General features: G+C 45.0%; 1 protein-coding gene across 1 annotated transcript in view; it reads right to left on the bottom strand.

The window, feature by feature from the left end:
* Window positions 1–10,634, bottom strand: part of LOC146058482 (uncharacterized) — a 92,271-nt gene extending 81,637 nt beyond the window's left edge. The window contains exon 1 of the mRNA XM_083170772.1: window positions 10,538–10,634. Coding sequence (XP_083026898.1) covers window positions 10,538–10,634 — 97 coding nt within the window. The remainder of the gene's footprint in view (window positions 1–10,537) is intronic.
* Window positions 10,635–17,722: the final 7,088 nt, after the last annotated feature.

Here is a 17,722-nt window from a genome sequence, read left to right as displayed (position 1 = left end):
TTGTCACTGTGGGGGCATATATGTGTGGTACTGTGGGGGCATATCTGCCACTGTGGGGGCATATATGTATGGCACTGTGGGGGCGTATCTGTGGCACTGTGGGGGCATATGTGTGGCACTGTGGGTGCATAGCTGTCACTGTGGGGGCATATGTGTGGCAATGTGGGTGCGTATCTGCCACTGTGGGGGCATATATATATATATATGGCACTGTGGGGGCATATCTGGCACTGTGGGGGCATATTAGTAAACGGCAGCAGCGGTGCGTGGGGCAGAATGTGTGGTACTTGTGTATTATCTGGGCGCCCAATTTTTTCATCGCATGCCACTACTTAAGGCATGCGATGCGATGCGATTTTTCATTGTAAAGACCCGATTTTTCATTGTATAGTCACCCATGGGTGATTTCATACCCCCACTATCCAACTAAGCATGGAGTTGATTTTATATACTGTAGTGTGGCGAGCGGACGCAGATTACTTTACATGTATTCTGCGTCCCCTCGTGGGGCTCGCTGCACTCGCCACGCTTCCGGCTCGCTGCGCTCGCCACACTATATAAGATCAACTCCATGCGTAGTTGGATAGTGGGGGTATGAAATCACCCATGGGTGACTATACAATTAAAAATCGGATCTTTACAATGAAAAATCGCATCGCATGAATTGTATGCCACTATATTGCATGCTATGCGATGCAATACAATGAAAAAATCGGGCGCCCAGATATTACACAAGTACCGAATGTGTAATAGGCGTTACGGTGTGGGGAGTATTGCGTAATTGCCATTACAGTGTGGAGTGTAACGGGCATCACAGTGTGGGGGTCTAATGGGCATCATGATGTGCGACATAATGTGTAATTGTCATCACGGTGTGCGACATAATGTGTAATTGTCATCATGGTGTGCGACATAAGGTGTAATTGTCATCACAGTGTGCTGCGTAATGTGTTATTGGAATCACGGATAAATAGTGTATAATGATTTAAGTAGGCTGTCATTGGCCTTGATCTGTGAGGTGTACTAGGTCACTGTGTGGCCTTCAGCTGGCCAACTTAAGTGCGGGAGGACAATGACAATTCCTGCGGTAACCAATGTCTGGTCATGCAGGTCGCAAAAGTGAGATGTAAGGTAATTGTTGTCCTGCTAGACCACACCCCTTATATTAAGCCACGCCCCTTTCGACAAATAAACCACGCACCCTATTTCGGCGCGCGCGCCTTTGGCGCGCGCAATTTCTTCTGTACCATGTTATATATTTGGGGGGGGGGGGGTTTATTTTTATTTCTTTGCCCTGGGAGCTAAATTGTCTAGAAACGGCCCTGTGTATATCTCACCCCTAGTCAAGTGATGACGACAAGCAAGAATGTGCATTGTCGTCGTCGTTTGGGGGCATACACATGCAGTGATCTGTGCTTATGTAAAATCACTCAAATCACCCCTTGTGTATGCCTGTGTAGTAAATGGCCCAACACAAGGAGAGATTTGTGCCAGAGATTCATAATGGGAGATTCAGCATGAGAGATTTCAAATCTCTCACAGAAGTGTTTAGGCGATTTTAGGGGAATATTTTCCTGGTTCCCAAAATATGAGGGACAAAAGGAGTAGGGGTCCCCCGTATTCTGGAAACCAGCACCGGGCTCAAACAGTCATCAGGGTAATGCCACAGCCAGGGGATGCTTATTATAGGTCCCGCTGCCAAAGTATTACCTCTGTGGCTGGTCAGCCCTGGCCAGGTCCTTGGGGGAGTGGGGACCCCCCAATAAAAGGCCCCCCCCAGCGCTCCACTGGCCGAGGATGAAGCCCAAGGCTGTATCAGGCACCCCTGGGCAGTAGGCGCCAGGCTGATAATAGATAAAATCATCGGTGGCCAGTGGCGTCATACATAAACATTGGTGGTACAGTGTACCACCCAAAAAACAAAGTTTTCTCATTGGTGGTACAGTGTTTAAACCTCCCCTGCCCGACCCCCTGCCCCCCTACCCCCGCAGCCCACCATGGAGGCACAGTGTAAAAATAAAATACTGTCACGTCCTCTCACTGCAGAGGGCGGGCGGGCGCGGCGGCTTCTGGGCGGCTTGCTCCAGCATTTTCAGTCAGTGACAGTCGCACAGATGGCCCTGCTCATCCCTGCGCCACACATGCGGGAGATGAGCAGGAGCATCAGAGCGACTGCACTGAACTTACCGGCGGGTCCGTTCTGAATCCTGGGCAGATTCAGAACGGCAGGGGCGCGCATGTAAATCGCTGTGTGGGCACACAGCGATTTACATCCGTTTTCAAACATTTTCTAAGGGATTTAGTAAAATCGCTCAGAAAATGCCTGCAAGTTGCCGAGTGTGTGGGGCCCATAACTGTTCAGTATTAGAAAAAGTCAGCATTCCTATGGACAATGCTGCAAAAAAAATGAAACATGTCATTTGCTCCATCTTGTGTTTAGAATTTAGTACTGCAAGTAAATTCAGACAACTTACTTTGTAAATAGAAAAAAAAACAATGCTGTCAGTCTTGTAGCTTAGCGTTTCCATAATGCAGTCCTTAGGAATTCCTAACAGTCCATGTTTTCCAGATCTCCTATTTGGTGCACAGCTGTATTCATTCCTTGTTGACACCTTTTAGGGAAGATGAGAATTATCCCTCCGATTAACCTTCATGCTCATTTTGTACAGCCTTCATATCAAAGCTGCTGTTACCTCTGTAGGAACCCTTACATCCTTCATTACCTAATGTCAGCAGTGACCACTTGTTCCCTACATTACTGCATAAGGCTCATACTGTTTATGGCAGATGACTGCTTATGTTCTCTAGCTGCACTGCTCAAACTGCACAGTCTCGCAGAAGCCTCTGGTTGGGATGCAACCTACATTCCCCACAGTATTTTATTCCAGACCAGGGCTGCAGATTAGAATTGCAAAAAAAATTGTACGTAATTTTTACAGGCGTTATAAATCAAGATCACAATTTCTCTTTCTCCTATGCAATTATAATATGCCCATGCAGAGAAATAAAAATGTACATAGTGAAGTATAGTTTATTAATTCCTAGAAAATACAGAGATAGAAATATTTGAAAAACACATAAAAAACATGTATTACACATGTATGTAATGATGGACTTATCCTATGCTGTTGAACTCCAAATATTAGCGGAGATGGCGGAACTGACAGCGCAGTTCTCAATACATATGTGAATTGTCCAGGGCAAAGTACCAGCCAGCCTCCCAGATGCTCAGGCAATATTCGGCGTCTCCACCCCAGGGCTCCATCTCACCGACCAACGCGTTTCATCTCTGCTTGAGTCTTTTTCAAGGTCAACAAATGGTTTAAATATAATGGCCTTACAGTTTCCTAATACCCAGGGGAAACACACGCTAGCACAGGGAGAATATACAAACACCACACAACTAGAGGATAAGGAGCTGGAATTACATGAGGGAATCTAGTGTGACACAAGGAAAGCTGAAGTGACACAGAAGGGGGACCTGGCATGAGAGCTGGAGTGACTTGCAAGAGGTGGTCTAGAGTGACACATGGGAGTATCTAGAGGGGCCTGTAATGCAGTGTAAAGGGCCCCATACATCAGCAATTAATTGTGACAATTTTCAGATATGGAGATGATTGCCACAATTAATTTTAGATGTGTGGGCTCCCCCTTTTGGCAATCCCAATCAAAATCGCCAATCGATTGCTTAATCAGGTTTTTAAACATGTTTCATAATCTGGTATTATCTGCAGATCTTTTTTATACGTGTGGGCATTCCCAATTCGTCTTCTTCATCTATTTACATTATGAACAGCTGAAATGACAATCGATTGGGCAATTTCCAGATATGAAGATGCAATCTTTAGATGGAAAAATCTGCCGATCACTGAAATAAATCTGTAATGTGTGGGCAAGTCAGATAGATTGTAAAATCCATTTATCTGGCCAAAAAATCCCTGTATCTGGAAATCCATAAATTGTGATTGCTGATGTATGGGGCCCATTAGATATAAAGCAGTCAGTGATGTAGCAGAGGTATAGCGGAAGTCATTGATGTAGCGTAAGATATAGCGAAGGTCAGTGATGTGGTGTAGGTTATAGCAGAGGTCAGTGATGTAGGGTATAGCGGGGTCAGTGATGTAGTGTAGGTTATAGAGGGGTCAGTGATGTAGTGTAGGGTATAGCGGGGTCAGTGATGTAGTGTAGGGTATAGAGAAGTCAGTGATGTAGTGTAGGGTAAAGAGGGGTCAGTGATGTAGTATAGGGTATAGAGGGGTCAGTGACAAAGTGTAGGGTATAGAGGGGTCAAGGATATAGTGTAGGGTATAGAGGGGTCCATGATTTAGTATAGGGTATAGGGAGGTCAGTGATGTAATTTTTGAGAAAGAGAAGGCTGTCATTAGTGTGGCGCACTGGTAAAGAGAGGTGGTTTTAATAAAAATTTACTTTTAATTATTACATCTTAAAATGGTGACATATAAAACACATAACATACATGGGTACATTTTTGACAAGATAAGGTTAAAAAAGGAATTAATCCTTGCTTAGTGTGTTTCGATATCCCTTAATGAAAGTTATGGACAGTGGTTGTATCAGTGCCACACTCAATGGGTGCACTGATCACTGCCTTCAATAATATCACAAGTATCCCCACTGTTCGGGCCCCCTCACATTTATTTTACGATGATTTGGTGTGTCTTGTTTCAAATCGCCTGGTGTGTATCCACACACAATTTTGTATGCAAAAAATTGGTTGGATATGGAGTATTATACTTCCTCAATTAAATTGCATTACAACAGAAAGATATGTCACTGTAGGTGTATGAAAGAGGCCGCAGTGAGGTTGCACAGCAACCAGCCGTTTGTGCTGCTAAAGGAGTCCGGCATCTATACTCAGGGCCGGTGCTAGGCACCGGAGCGCCCCAGGCGGGAGGAGGGAGAGGTGCCCCGGTGCTCACCTGTTCCCCCCGGAGGGGGGGGGCTGGTGTCCGGCCGCCGTGCTGCCCGGGCTGTGTGTGTGTTTCGCCGTGCTGCTCGGGGGGGGGGGTGCCCGGCCGCCGTGCTGCTCCGGGGGAGGGGGTGCCCGTCCACCGTGCTGCTTCGGGGTGGGAGGGGGGTTGCCCGTCCGCCGTACTGCTCCAGGGGGAGGGGGTGCCCGGCTGCCATGCTGATCCTGGGATGGGGGGGTTATGGGGAGTGCTATGGCCCGCAGTGCTGCCTGGGGGGGTTGCCGTGCTGCCCACTACTCACCGAGAAGCATCTTCCGCCGGGCGGCTCACCTCTGCTCCTGCTGCTGGCCTGTGGCTCACTACCGCCCTCCAGTGGCCGGCGCCCTAGGCAAATGCCTAAACCTGCCTAGTGGTGGCGCCGGCCCTGTCTATACTGCCTACCTGCCAGTGCACTTGCACTTTTTGGCACCTGAACACTTTACGAAAGGACACATTTGCACTTTCCCCTGGGATCCTTACCCTCAAGCCTTCTGCGGTGGTGCCGCAGGTCTTATTTCTTTTAAGAGAAAGCCCACCGCAAACATCAACTAGGGTGAGGTCAAATATCTGTATTTTATCCCAGTGTTTTACAAAAGTGTCCATGTGTGATATGTATGTATTTTTATTCTAATAAATGTTGTTTTTAAAGTTTAAACAACTCACATTTTATTTGTGAATGTGCGCCAAGCTATCCCATTTTCATAATACAAGTATACTGCCTACCTGTAACATCAGCATGTAACCGGAATACAAAGTTGCACTGATAGGGGGAGCCGCACTGTGACCATCACACTGCGTTGTCTCCCAGTGTAACACCGGCATACACGCTACAATAACACTGCCCGTGTGTATCCGCGGAGAACAGCCAGGTGTACAGAGAGAACCTGGGCGTATGAGCGGCATGCTATAAGCAATACTCCTGCCGACCTCATTCGCCGTTAGGAGCTCCTCCACGTATTTACAGCCGAAGTGCTACCTAATACAAATAAATAAACTGTAATATTCAGTAAAAATTCTAATATATGAACCAACCAATTTATTGTACCATCTTCATTGTGGGTACACACTGGGCGATTGTGATAAGACACTTAATCACATAATAATAATTTTAAGGGGACTCACCCAGTAGGGGCCCACTGTATATTATTCCCACACCTGTTTCTCCAATACAATGATGATTGGTGAACCAAACGCATCATAAACAGTGTCTTACACCATATCCACAGCCATCCAACCAACTTTATTTATAAAAGCCCGAGTTTGGTAGTGTATGAGCGGCATATGCTATAGGCAAAATACCCGAATCCGCCTCACCAACCTCACTGCGGCCTCTTTCATACACCTACAGTGGCATATCTTTCTGTTGTAATACAATTAAATTGAGGAAGTATAATACTCCATATCCAACCAATTTATTGCATCCGAAATTGCGTGTGGATACACACCAGGCGATTTTGAACAAGACACACCAAATCATCGTAAAATAAATGTGAGGGGGCCCGAACAGTGGGGATACTTGTGATATTATTGAAGGCAGTGATCAGTGCACCCATCGAGTGTGGCACTGATACAACCACTGTCCATAACTTTCATTAAGGGATATCGAAACACACTAAGCAAGGATTCATTCCTTTTTTATCCTTACCTTGTCAAAAATGTACCCATGTATGTTATGTGTTTTATATGTCACCATTTTAAGATGTAATAATTAAAAGTTAATTTTTATTAAAACCACCTCTCTTTACCAGTGTGCCACACTAATGACAGACTTCTCTTTCTCAAAAATTTCATCTATTCTTCTGTTCTAGTGGCAGCGCACCCTAAAATAAAGACTTATTTAAAGTCTCATCATTATATAAAAGGGTTATATCACATACACAGATATCCTCACCTGTGCGATTGGAAAAAAAGCCTTTTTTTTTAGGTCAGTGATGTAGTGTAGGGTATAGAGGGGTCAGTGATGTAGTGTAGGGTATAGAGGGGTTAGTGATGTAGTGTAGGGTATAGAGGGGTTAGTGATGTAGTGTAGAGTATAGAGAGGTCAGTGATGTAGTGTAGGGTATAGAGAGGTGAGTGATGTAGTGTAGGGTATAGAGGGGTTAGTAATGTAGTATAGGGTATAGAGAGGTCAGTGATGTAATGTAGGGTTTAGAGGGGTCAGTGTTGTACTGTAGGGTATACAGAGGTCAGTGATGTAGTGTAGGGTATAGAGGGGTCAGTGATGTAGTTTAGGGTTTAGAGGGGTCAGTGATGTACTCTAGGGTATAGAGAGGTCAGTGATGTAGTGTAGGGTATAGAGGGATCAGTGATGTAGTGTAGGGTTTAGAGGGGGCAGTGATGTACTGTAGGGTATAGAGAGGTCAGTGATGTAGTGTAGGGTATAGAGGGGTCAGTGATGTATGGTAGGGTTTAGAGGGGTCAGTGATGTACTGTAGGGTATAGAGAGGTCAGTGATGTAGTGTAGGGTATAGAGGGGTCAGTGATGTAGTGTAGGGTATAGAGGGGTTAGTGATGTAGTGTAGAGTATAGAGAGGTCAGTGATGTAGTGTAGGGTATAGAGAGGTCAGTGATGTAGTGTAAAGTATAGAGAGGTCAGTGATGTAGTGTAGAGTATAGAGGGGTCAGTGATGTAGTGTAGGGTATAGCGGGGTCAGTGATGTAGTGTAGGGTATAGAGGGGTCAGTGATGTAGTGTAGGGTATAGAGAGGTCATTGATGTTTGCCGGCCTCCTCACACAATCAAGTGAAATAATTAGCTCCATATGTGGAGTATGCACCTGTGCACCTGCTGGGTGACCTACAAAATGTGAACTGTGTGGGGTCCTTAGGACTGAGTTTGAGAACCACTAGTATAGATGATGTGACTAGTGTAAAGGGGTCAGTAGAAAAGAAATGGATAATAGAATATCTGGTCAGTTATTAATAACTAGTAAGCCCACTTGAAGCAAACGCTTCGAAAGTGAGTCTGCTACCTTCTTTTTTTGTGCATGCATGAAGAAAATGTATATGGCTGTGAGCAGCTGCTGTATCCGTGTAAACAGACAGTTTTGGGTATAGTTTTTGGTAACATTTCCGCAGTGCATCTAAGTCAGGGGCTCTATATGGTACAGTGTGTCTGAGGGTCTCTACCTGGTACATTGTGTCTAAGCCAGGGGTTCTACCTGGTGCAGTGTGTCTAAGGGGCTCTACCTGGCGCAGTGTGACTAAGCCAGGGGCTCTACCTGGGGCAGTGTGTCTGAGGGTCTCTACCTGGTACATTGTGTCTAAGCCAGGGGTTCTACCTGGTGCAGTGTGTCTAAGGGGCTCTACCTGGTGCAGTGTGTCTAAGGGGCTCTACCTGGCGCAGTGTGACTAAGCCAGAGGCTCTACCTGGGGCAGTGTATCTGAGGGTCTCTTCCTGGCACAGTGTGTCTAAGCCAGTGGCTCTACCTGGTGCAGTGTGTCTGAAGGTCTCTACCTGGCATAGCGTGTCTAAGCCAGGGGTTCTATCTGGTGCAGTATGTCTAAGGGGCTCTACCTGGCGCAGTGTGACTAAGCCAGGGCTTCTACCTGGTGCAGTGTGTCTAAACCATAGGTTTTACCTTGCACAGTGTGCCTAATCCAGGGGCTCTAACTGGAGTAGTATCTCTAAGCCAGGTGCTCTATCTAGCGCAATGTGTACAAGTGGCACCAGGGGCGTAATTTCATAAGGGGGGCCCGGAGGCGATATAGAAAGGGTTTCATGGCCTGATTCTTTGAAATCCGTCAAAACCAGACCAAATTGGCTCAGTGTATGGGGGCCTTAGAAGGAGCGGCCTGCCCAAAGTGCTGTGCAGGAATGGGGGAGACACTAGTTGGGCTGAGAGTGACAAGGACCTTTCATAACAATTTAGGAGATGGAGCAGGCCTTTTTTTAGATAATGGTTTTGTGCATGGGAGTGGGGGTAGTGCTGCAGCTTCACCTATCTGCCAATATGACAATGATTAATGGTGCTAAGCATCGAGAGCCAAGGCACACTGACTGCACATGTATGCAGTGCATTACTGGGAGTTGACTAAGTCCCATGAGACTTTGCACAAGAGGTCAGAGGCTGAGAGGCTTGTGCTGAGCTCTGCTTGGTGGAGCTCATCATATGCTTCTCAGTCCCATGGAGACCAGAAGCAGGAGCGGTCTCATCATGGGAGGATTTTTAATCAGAGGCAGCGCTGAGCCTGTCAGGGCTCCTACAGAATAAGGTACAGAGGGACAAACACATGCTTTTCATGTAGTATTTATTTAGGTACTTGTTTCCTAGCACGGCCACAATCTTGTGGATCGTGTACCTTTAAGTTAAGGTACACGATCCACACGATGGACCCGATTTCCTTTGAAATCAGGTCCATTTTGCCGGCAAAGGTACAAAATCGGGGGCATCGCGTCGGTCGGGACCATTAACATTGGTCCCGACGCGACCGACGCGATGCCCCCGATTTCCCCATAGGCTTCAATGTTAAAATATTTTTTAACATTGAAATTGTGAGGATCGCGTCGGTCTTGTGCCATTATAATGGCACAAGATGAGATGGACTTGATTAAGTCCATCTCACCTTTAAAAAAATGTGAAAAATGTGAAATGGGCCAATATGACCCATTTCACATTATAGATGTCCCCGTCGTCACCCCACGATAGACGCCAACCCGAAGCGCGGCGAGCGCAGCGAGCCCGCGAGGGGCGGCGGTGCGTGTCCTCTGACCTTTTCATTCCCCTACTATCCACGTCGGCGTGGAGCTGAGAATAGAATAGTGTGGCGAGCGCAGCGAGCCACCGAGCCCGAAGCAAGGCGAGCGCAGCGCGCCCCGCGAGGGGACGCGTATAACTTCACAGGTATACACGTCCCCTCGCCACGCTTCGGGCTCGGTGGCTCGCTGCGCTCGCCACACTATTCTATTCTCAACTCCACGCCGACGTGGATAGTAGGGGAATGAAAAGGTTGGAGGACGCGCACCGCCGCCCCTCGCGGGCTCGCTGCGCTCGCCACGCTTCGGGTTGGCGTCTATCGTGGGGTGGGGTTTACGTCGTTAAATTTGGGGGTCTAGGGAATATTTTACATTGAATCCAATGTAAAATCGGGTCCCAGGGACCCGATTTACATTTCATTCAATCAAAAAATCGGGTCGAAAATCGGGTCGGTCACGTCGATCGCATCGCATGCGACCAAATCGCATGCGATGCGATCGACCCGATTTTTCCGACACGACCACCCCGATGTAAATCGGTGTGGCCGTGCTAGGAAACAAGTACCTTTATTTATATACTGTATATATATATATATATATATATATATATATATATATATAATATATATATATATATATACTGTAGATGGTATCCCCGGCACTCCGTTGCCCCCAGTGCGGGGGTGTCTTGCCCCGGTGCCTTCCAGTGAGGCGTGATAACCCCTTAGTATATCTCGTGGGTGCAGGCGGCACTCAGGGACAGACAACCAGTTTTAAATCACTGTGAAACTTTAATCTACGTTTCGGAGTTCAGGACCCCTTCATCAGGATAAATTTAAGTGGTCACACAACATCTATATACATTTACTTACCAAGGAAGTCTTCAGTCCCTCTCCGTGCCTGGTCCATCCTCTGGTGCATGTACTCCCCCACTTCCGGTTTCTGCAGACAGCTTCCAGCAGCGGACATGATGGAGCCGGCCTCTGGCCGATGTCGTGGTACCGGTTAGGGGCAAAGATGCACCTGGTTACAAGTGTACACTTTAAACATAAAAATACAGCAGTGAAATTTTATGATGCTAAAAACGCATTGACATTAAAAAAGTGGTATAAAAACTATTGATATGCTAACATATACAATGTAACTAGTGCTTTGCAGAAAACAGTGAATCCGAAGACTGCGCTGACTAGCTCAGAGATACAAGTGCTAAAAAATGACAGATATATAAAAATATGTATCACTCTGAGTGTCACAGAGGAAAGTGCAAGTACTCATCGACTAGGCAAACGTGGCGTGAGCCCATATGTGAATTAAAAAATGTGATAAAAGGTAATGATAACAAAAAGTTTTTTTGAACTAACATCCAAATTCATAGATAGTATAGTAATCCTTTGACTGGAGTTAAACCATTATTATTTATAACAAAAAAGGAGACTCATCTCTCGTTGAAATCTATCACGTTTTGGTCTTGATGCTTTTTACTGTGATTGGATGAAAGGCATCAATTGGGCATCATTGAGTGTTCCCGAAAGGAACCCTTAGCATGTTTTCTACACAATGTGAAGTTAATACAATGCTATTTTTAGTAACTGATATAAATTGATATGAAAACACAAGATAGATTTAGCTCCTATAAAAAATGTACTCAGCCGAGTGATTCATTTAGGCCTCTAGGACTAATGGTATCCAGGCGGTGGATCCATCTGGATTCTGTATGTAATAGTTTTTTGGCTTTGTTGCCACCCCTCAATCTGTCAGGCACATGGTCAATGATTTTATATTGTAGGGTGGCCATGCCATGCTTCATATTCATGAAATGGCGGGCCACCGGTTGGTCGCTACTCCCTGTGGCCAATGCAGCTCTAATGGCCATTCTGTGTTGTGCCATGCATGGACAGATTATCACATATATTACAAACTTTGTGGAGCAAGTTAGTGGCCATTTAATTTTGTAATGTTTGCCCGAATGTGGGTGAAGGATGGTTTCACCTACCGCTATATAGTTGCATGTGACGCAGCCCAGACATTTATAACAACCATTCTTTCTACTAAGGAAGTGGGATGTTTTAGGTTCTTTAAAAGAAGAAAATGTTGGTTTTGACAACCAGATCTTTTATGTTGGGGCTGCGTGTATAACTGGGCATAAGGCGGCTTTTGTTGAAAGGTAATTCTGGGTCTGTAGTTATGATAGGCCACAATGCTTTGACTTTCTTTTTAACCTGTTGGCTCATGTTGTTATATTGCTGATTTATTGACCCATTGTGGATTTTAATATTCAAATCTAAATAATTAATTTCCATGCGGCTTGATACCAATGTTAATTTAATGGGGCTATATTGTGTCCTGATAATGTCTAGAAGGCTATCTTCAGGACCACCCCAGAACAGGATTAAGTCGTCTATGTACCGGTAATATAGACTAACAAATGGCATAATGGCTGTGTTCATCAATAACAGGTTACTCTCCACTTCCCACATGTATGCATTGGCAAACGACGGTGCCACTGCCGAACCCATTGTGCACCCTGTGGTCTACCGGTAGAACCTGCCATTGAATAAGAAATAGTTCTGTGTCATGGTGAAATTCAGGAGTCTCAGAAAAAAGTCTATATCGGGTCCCTCATAACGTGCATTGCCAGTAATCAGTCTCCTTACGACCTCCAGTCCAGCAGCGTGTGGAATGCACATGTAGAGACTGGCAACATCTATGAAGTCCATGATTAAATTGTCTGGGAGCGTGGTAATTTCTTTGCAAATGGAATCTCTAGCAGACACTATTGGTCTCTCCGGGAAGAGAGAGATTCCATTTGCGAAGGGTTGGCCATTTATTTAGACACATACCTACAGCCCTGCATCCAGAAACTTCCCACATACCTGAGGGATTCAGGAGCCTTGTTGCTAAAATTGGCAGAAATTACCACGCTCCAAGACAATTTAATCATGGCCACTATAGATGTTGCCAGTCTCTACATGTGCATTCTGGCTCAAAAAAATTGTGAAAAACCCCATGCCGACATTTTGACTGTCGACCTAGCCCATGTTGACCTAATGACCTGTTGACCTAGACCCATGTCGACCTAGACACATGTGGAGCTTGACCCATGTCGACCTAAACCCATGTCAACCTTGCTGCCTGTCGACCTAGTGGTGTCGACCCAATGCTTTTCGACCTAGTTGGTGTAGACCTAACAACCCACACCTGTTTGATGTCAGGAGACCTCATAAATGAGCTTATTGTACCATCTTGTGGCTTTCAACAGTATTGCTCAGTGTGCACCATTAAAAGTATCCATATGAAGTAGCTAAAAGTATCATTACCACAGCCAGCAGTGTGTGCAATTCAAAGTATCATGCTGAATAATGGCCGCAAGAAAGCAAATAAGCAGAAGAAGCAAATAAAATGTGTGCTGAGGCAATTTTTACTTTTATGGAAGGCGAATCTGTATATTAGCATTTTAGAAGAAAGTATTTCAATTTGTTTATATCATTTTGCTGCTATATTCTGCCATTATGGCAAATTATTCTAAATACTACTTATTGTATTATTAAAGACATTTTTGTAAGATGAGTTTTCATGATTAACTCATCATTTACAAACCCGCCCTGGGAGAGGTGATATGGTGATTAAACCCCGCCACTGAAGGGGTTAAAAAAACTGGCGTGAGCTCCTCCCATGGCTATAACCAGCTTCGGGTTCAAAGAACTGGAAGGGTAGTGGGTAACAATTTACTGACTGGTGTAGGAGGCGCAATTGATATGAGATGCTCTGCCAAGCTGCAGTGTGGAAAGGGGGTAGTCAGCCCCCGTCTGGGTTCAAGAAAAAACATGAGAAATACCCTTACCCAGTTCTAAACTTTGCTATATGCTACATGGATCCGGACCAGTCTCCCTTCCATCTGGGGCCCACACTTGCTTCAACCAGGACAGAGGTGTTACACCAGGAGAGTGCTACTCCACAAAAAACCTGCCTTAGGGGCCACTCTGGACACATTGTATACTAAAGACAAGTTGCTTTCCAGGAGACATTATAGGAACGGACCCATCTACCTGTGGACTTTACAAAATACAGTATCGTATGAACTGGACTATACCATATATTCCTCTTCTTTTTAACCCCCCCCCCCTTATTTAAAGGGGTCTATTGTGTTTTATGTTTTTTTAATAAATACTTCATATTACTTTTTTTACCCAATTGGCACACAATTGTTATTTACCAATAATTTGTTGTTATTGCATGCGCAGTCTAATGCCAGGCAGCGTCTGAGCTAGTGCTCAGACGCTGCCCGGCTTCTCCCATCCTGGGCAGCGTCGCTTTGCGCAGCGTGACGACGTCAGAGGTCACGCTGCGCAGGCCACACAAACAGCCGCCTCGTCCTGTGCGCACCGCGCTGACCTCCGGCCGCCTCCGTGATACCGCCCACCCACCCAGGCACTCGCCTCTTACCGGACCCCGTAGCATCGCCCAACGAACCACCCAGGCTGTATCCTCCTCCACTTGCTTACAAATATACATCAATAATAAATATAAATGAAAATAACAATATAAAATAACATCATGCATTTCCTGTATCAATGATATATTTTTGTAAAAATACCTGAAAAGGGAAAAAAACTATCGGTAAAAATAACTTACAAAAACTACTCATGAATAACAACATATAGAGTTTTATTGATAAGTACAGGATTCTTTAGTTAAAAAATCTGTCTCTTCAAAATCATTTTATTTATTATTTATTTTTTATTATTCATTATTTTAAATTTTCCATTTAGTGTTCAGTGTCAATTTATCTCCAATAACAAAAGTATGTGTACCACCTTTCGAGATCAACATCTAGATAATGAAAGAACCTTTTTGCTACAAATTGTCTGTTTTTTATATATCTTAAAAAATAACTATTTGGATGTATATACAGCTCCCAAAAAGATCCCTATAATGTCCACAAATCTAACCTCACCTTATATATGCCGTTTCTTTATCTTTATTTCATTATATTTCTTTGTTTATATCTTCATTTAGAATAATATGTGTTAATTACCACAAGAGGGCGCAAATAGTACTAGACTTCTAAGTGTTTACTGTGTATGAACAATAAAGTTGAGTGATAAGTCTGGATTAATGTACTAGAGCTCACTTCCTAGAATAGCTCTGCCCCGCCACAGCAAACATCCCCAAAACCATGGAGATGAACTCAATATCCCCCGGAAGCACTACAAATCCATAGATACACGGAGGACGTTGTGACGCGGTCACGCAGCGTCATTTGGTCACCCACATTGTGACGCAGTCACGCAGCGTCATTTGGTCACCCACATCATGACCAATAGATCTACATCACTTCCGGCAAATCAGGAAGCGATCAGGAAGTAACTAGCGGCAGGTGGAACGCATATGCGTTCCACCCACGCAATTCAGCCTAACACTAAGCTTTAAACACTCGTTTTCCCCCTCCAAATAGCCTCACTGGTAGACTGAACAGCATTGTTCAGATAGAATCAAATAAAATCATATAAACCACTGAATATGTGCCTATATTAAACCCGGATAAGACATATGACCTCCGACCCGGAAGTAATACATTATGTCTTATTGCTTTTTCTTTTATATTTTCTACATTTCCACTGTATATAAAAACAAAATGAAGATACTATTTATTATGTATAAGCTACTACTGTCTCCTGTTTAACAGAAAATAATAAAATTGTGAATTTTAGAGTTGATTGTTCCAATTGAATGACAATTGGTCACCTATCACTGGGGGTATATATACAGCTACCCTCCACACCATAAGGCACCTTTGAAAAAGCCACAAGCTAGTGGCAAAACGCGTCAGGTGTAGCCCCTCACATCTGTGTCATTGGATCGCTTTATGACCTTCACTATCTGCCGTTTGGGATCACAACTTCCACCTGCCTCTGGAACCCTTCATAGATACAGAACTCCAGGTGAGCCCTGCCATCTTAGCCACCTGTAGAGACTGTGTTCCATCCTAAACCTAATCGACCATTGGGTCCCCACCACCTGCTCCACCCACCAGAGTGACCGGGGTGAACAGCCATCCAACCTCCAGGTGAGCCAGCAACACCATAGCCACCTGTTTTGAGGTCCAGGATCCCCATAATAGGGTCACATTTGGAGAACCAACACCTCTCCTTCCATTCGTGTGTGCTAAAATTACTGTGACTCTCATCTATCCAAGTCACACAAAGGAGCTCTTCCACCGTAAGGGTACAGAGTGCCCCACTTTCCATAAAAACATCTTTGAAGGGCCCAGGATATAGGGACTTATCCGGAACCCCCCTGACTGACCCCTCCAGCGGCATCAAGCAGCTCTCCGTGTTATAGTGAGGACCAGTGAACCGGCATCCCATCAACCTTCATCTATTCCCATTTGGCAGATCACCTACCAAAAAGTGCACCCACAAATTGGACAGACACTATCCGGGCAGTGTCCCAGGTGCCTTTCTCGATCCAACCACAGAGTGAGATCCATTTCAATACTTTATCAATGTTTTTTATTTCAATGTATGTACTGTATATGTAATTGTGATATTTTAATTGATTTATAAACTTTTTCATATATTTACTCTAATTGTGTTCATTGTAACTCCAGCGCTGCTTCTTTGTATATTTTGTGTATTCTCCTCCACGCCCAGCTCCATCGCCCACCGGCCCAGCTGCACCGCAATTGTAAGTAAATAAGCGGGCGGCCGGGCTGGATTTTGTATAAGGGAAGCCAATCCCGGGATTGGGCATTTTTTAATCCTGAATTACGGGATTGAAAAAATGCCCTGGGGTTGGCACCCTTAGTAGTGGCACAAGATGCCTTACATGCTCCCACATAATTGAAAATAAAACAACAAACATTGTTTTTAATATTTTATTATGCTTTATTAAATTTGTTAAAGATCATCCAATCTATTTTTTTAATTATTGGTTTTCAATACTTGTGTGCTGCTCCAGTCTCTTTTTCTTTATGGTCTTTCCACAGGACTAACTGTCCCGTTCATTGAGCAGCTGCAGGAAACTTCACTCCTGGTGAGCACCCCCTGGTACTGCCCCTTGTGGGTCAGTCCTAGTTTCCATACCACATTTTCTTGAGATGGCAACATTGGCATACATAGTGTTTATCTTTGTGTACACATGGGAAATTCTGAGATGGATCTTGGTTGTTTCTTGACGTACAGAAAAAAGTAGCTTCTGAATGTGTGCAATGAAGAGAGCTATCACTTCGGAGTCTTGTCAGAGTTACTCACCAGTAGTGCATATGCAGTCTGTATGCCATCTATCTTGTACCCAGCACAGGGTAGGTGTACGTGGTATCCCCTGCTCCCAGCACAGGGTATTTGTATTTGGTATCTCTGCTCCCAGCATGGTGTAGGTGTATGTGGTATCCCCTGATCCCTGCACAGTGTAGGTGTATGTGGTATCTCCTGCACCCAGCACGGTGTAGGTGTATGTGGTATCTCCTGCTCCGAGCACAGGGTAGGTGTATGTGGTATCTCCTGCTCCCAGCACAGGGTAGGTGTATGTGGTATCTCCTGCTCCCAGCACAGGGTATTTGTATTTGGTATCTCTGCTCCCAGCATGGTGTAGGTGTATGTGGTATCTCCTGATCCCTGCACAGGGTAGGTGTATGTGGTATCTCCTGCTCCGAGCACAGGGTAGGTGTATGTGGTATCTCCTGATCCCTGCACAGGGTAGGTGTATGTGGTATCTCCTGCACCCAGCACGGTGTAGGTGTATGTGGTATCTCCTGCTCCCAGCACAGGGTAGGTGTATGTGGTATCTCCTGCACCCAGAAAAGGGTAGCTGTATATAAAGGGTGTACATGTCAAAGACAGTTATAATTGCTGCATACAAAGGTGTTGATGGCGGCTGACATGTGGCATACACAAGGAGGGGTATAGTAAGGAATACCTCTGTAAATTTGCATAGTGATTGTGTTGCAGGTGCGTATGCATTATTTGTTGCAGTCTACAGGAGTAAAGCATTCTCTGTGCGTTACCTTCTGCGTAATCCAGCATTATGAAGAAACTAATAAAAACCAAGAGACATCC

The sequence above is a fragment of the Crinia signifera genome, chromosome 2 (assembly GCF_055691185.1).
Source record: "Crinia signifera chromosome 2, ASM5569118v1, whole genome shotgun sequence".
Classification (NCBI taxonomy): Eukaryota; Metazoa; Chordata; class Amphibia; order Anura; family Myobatrachidae; genus Crinia; species Crinia signifera.
Note: the sequence above shows the minus strand (reverse complement) of the source record. Positions and strands in the feature narration are given on the sequence as shown.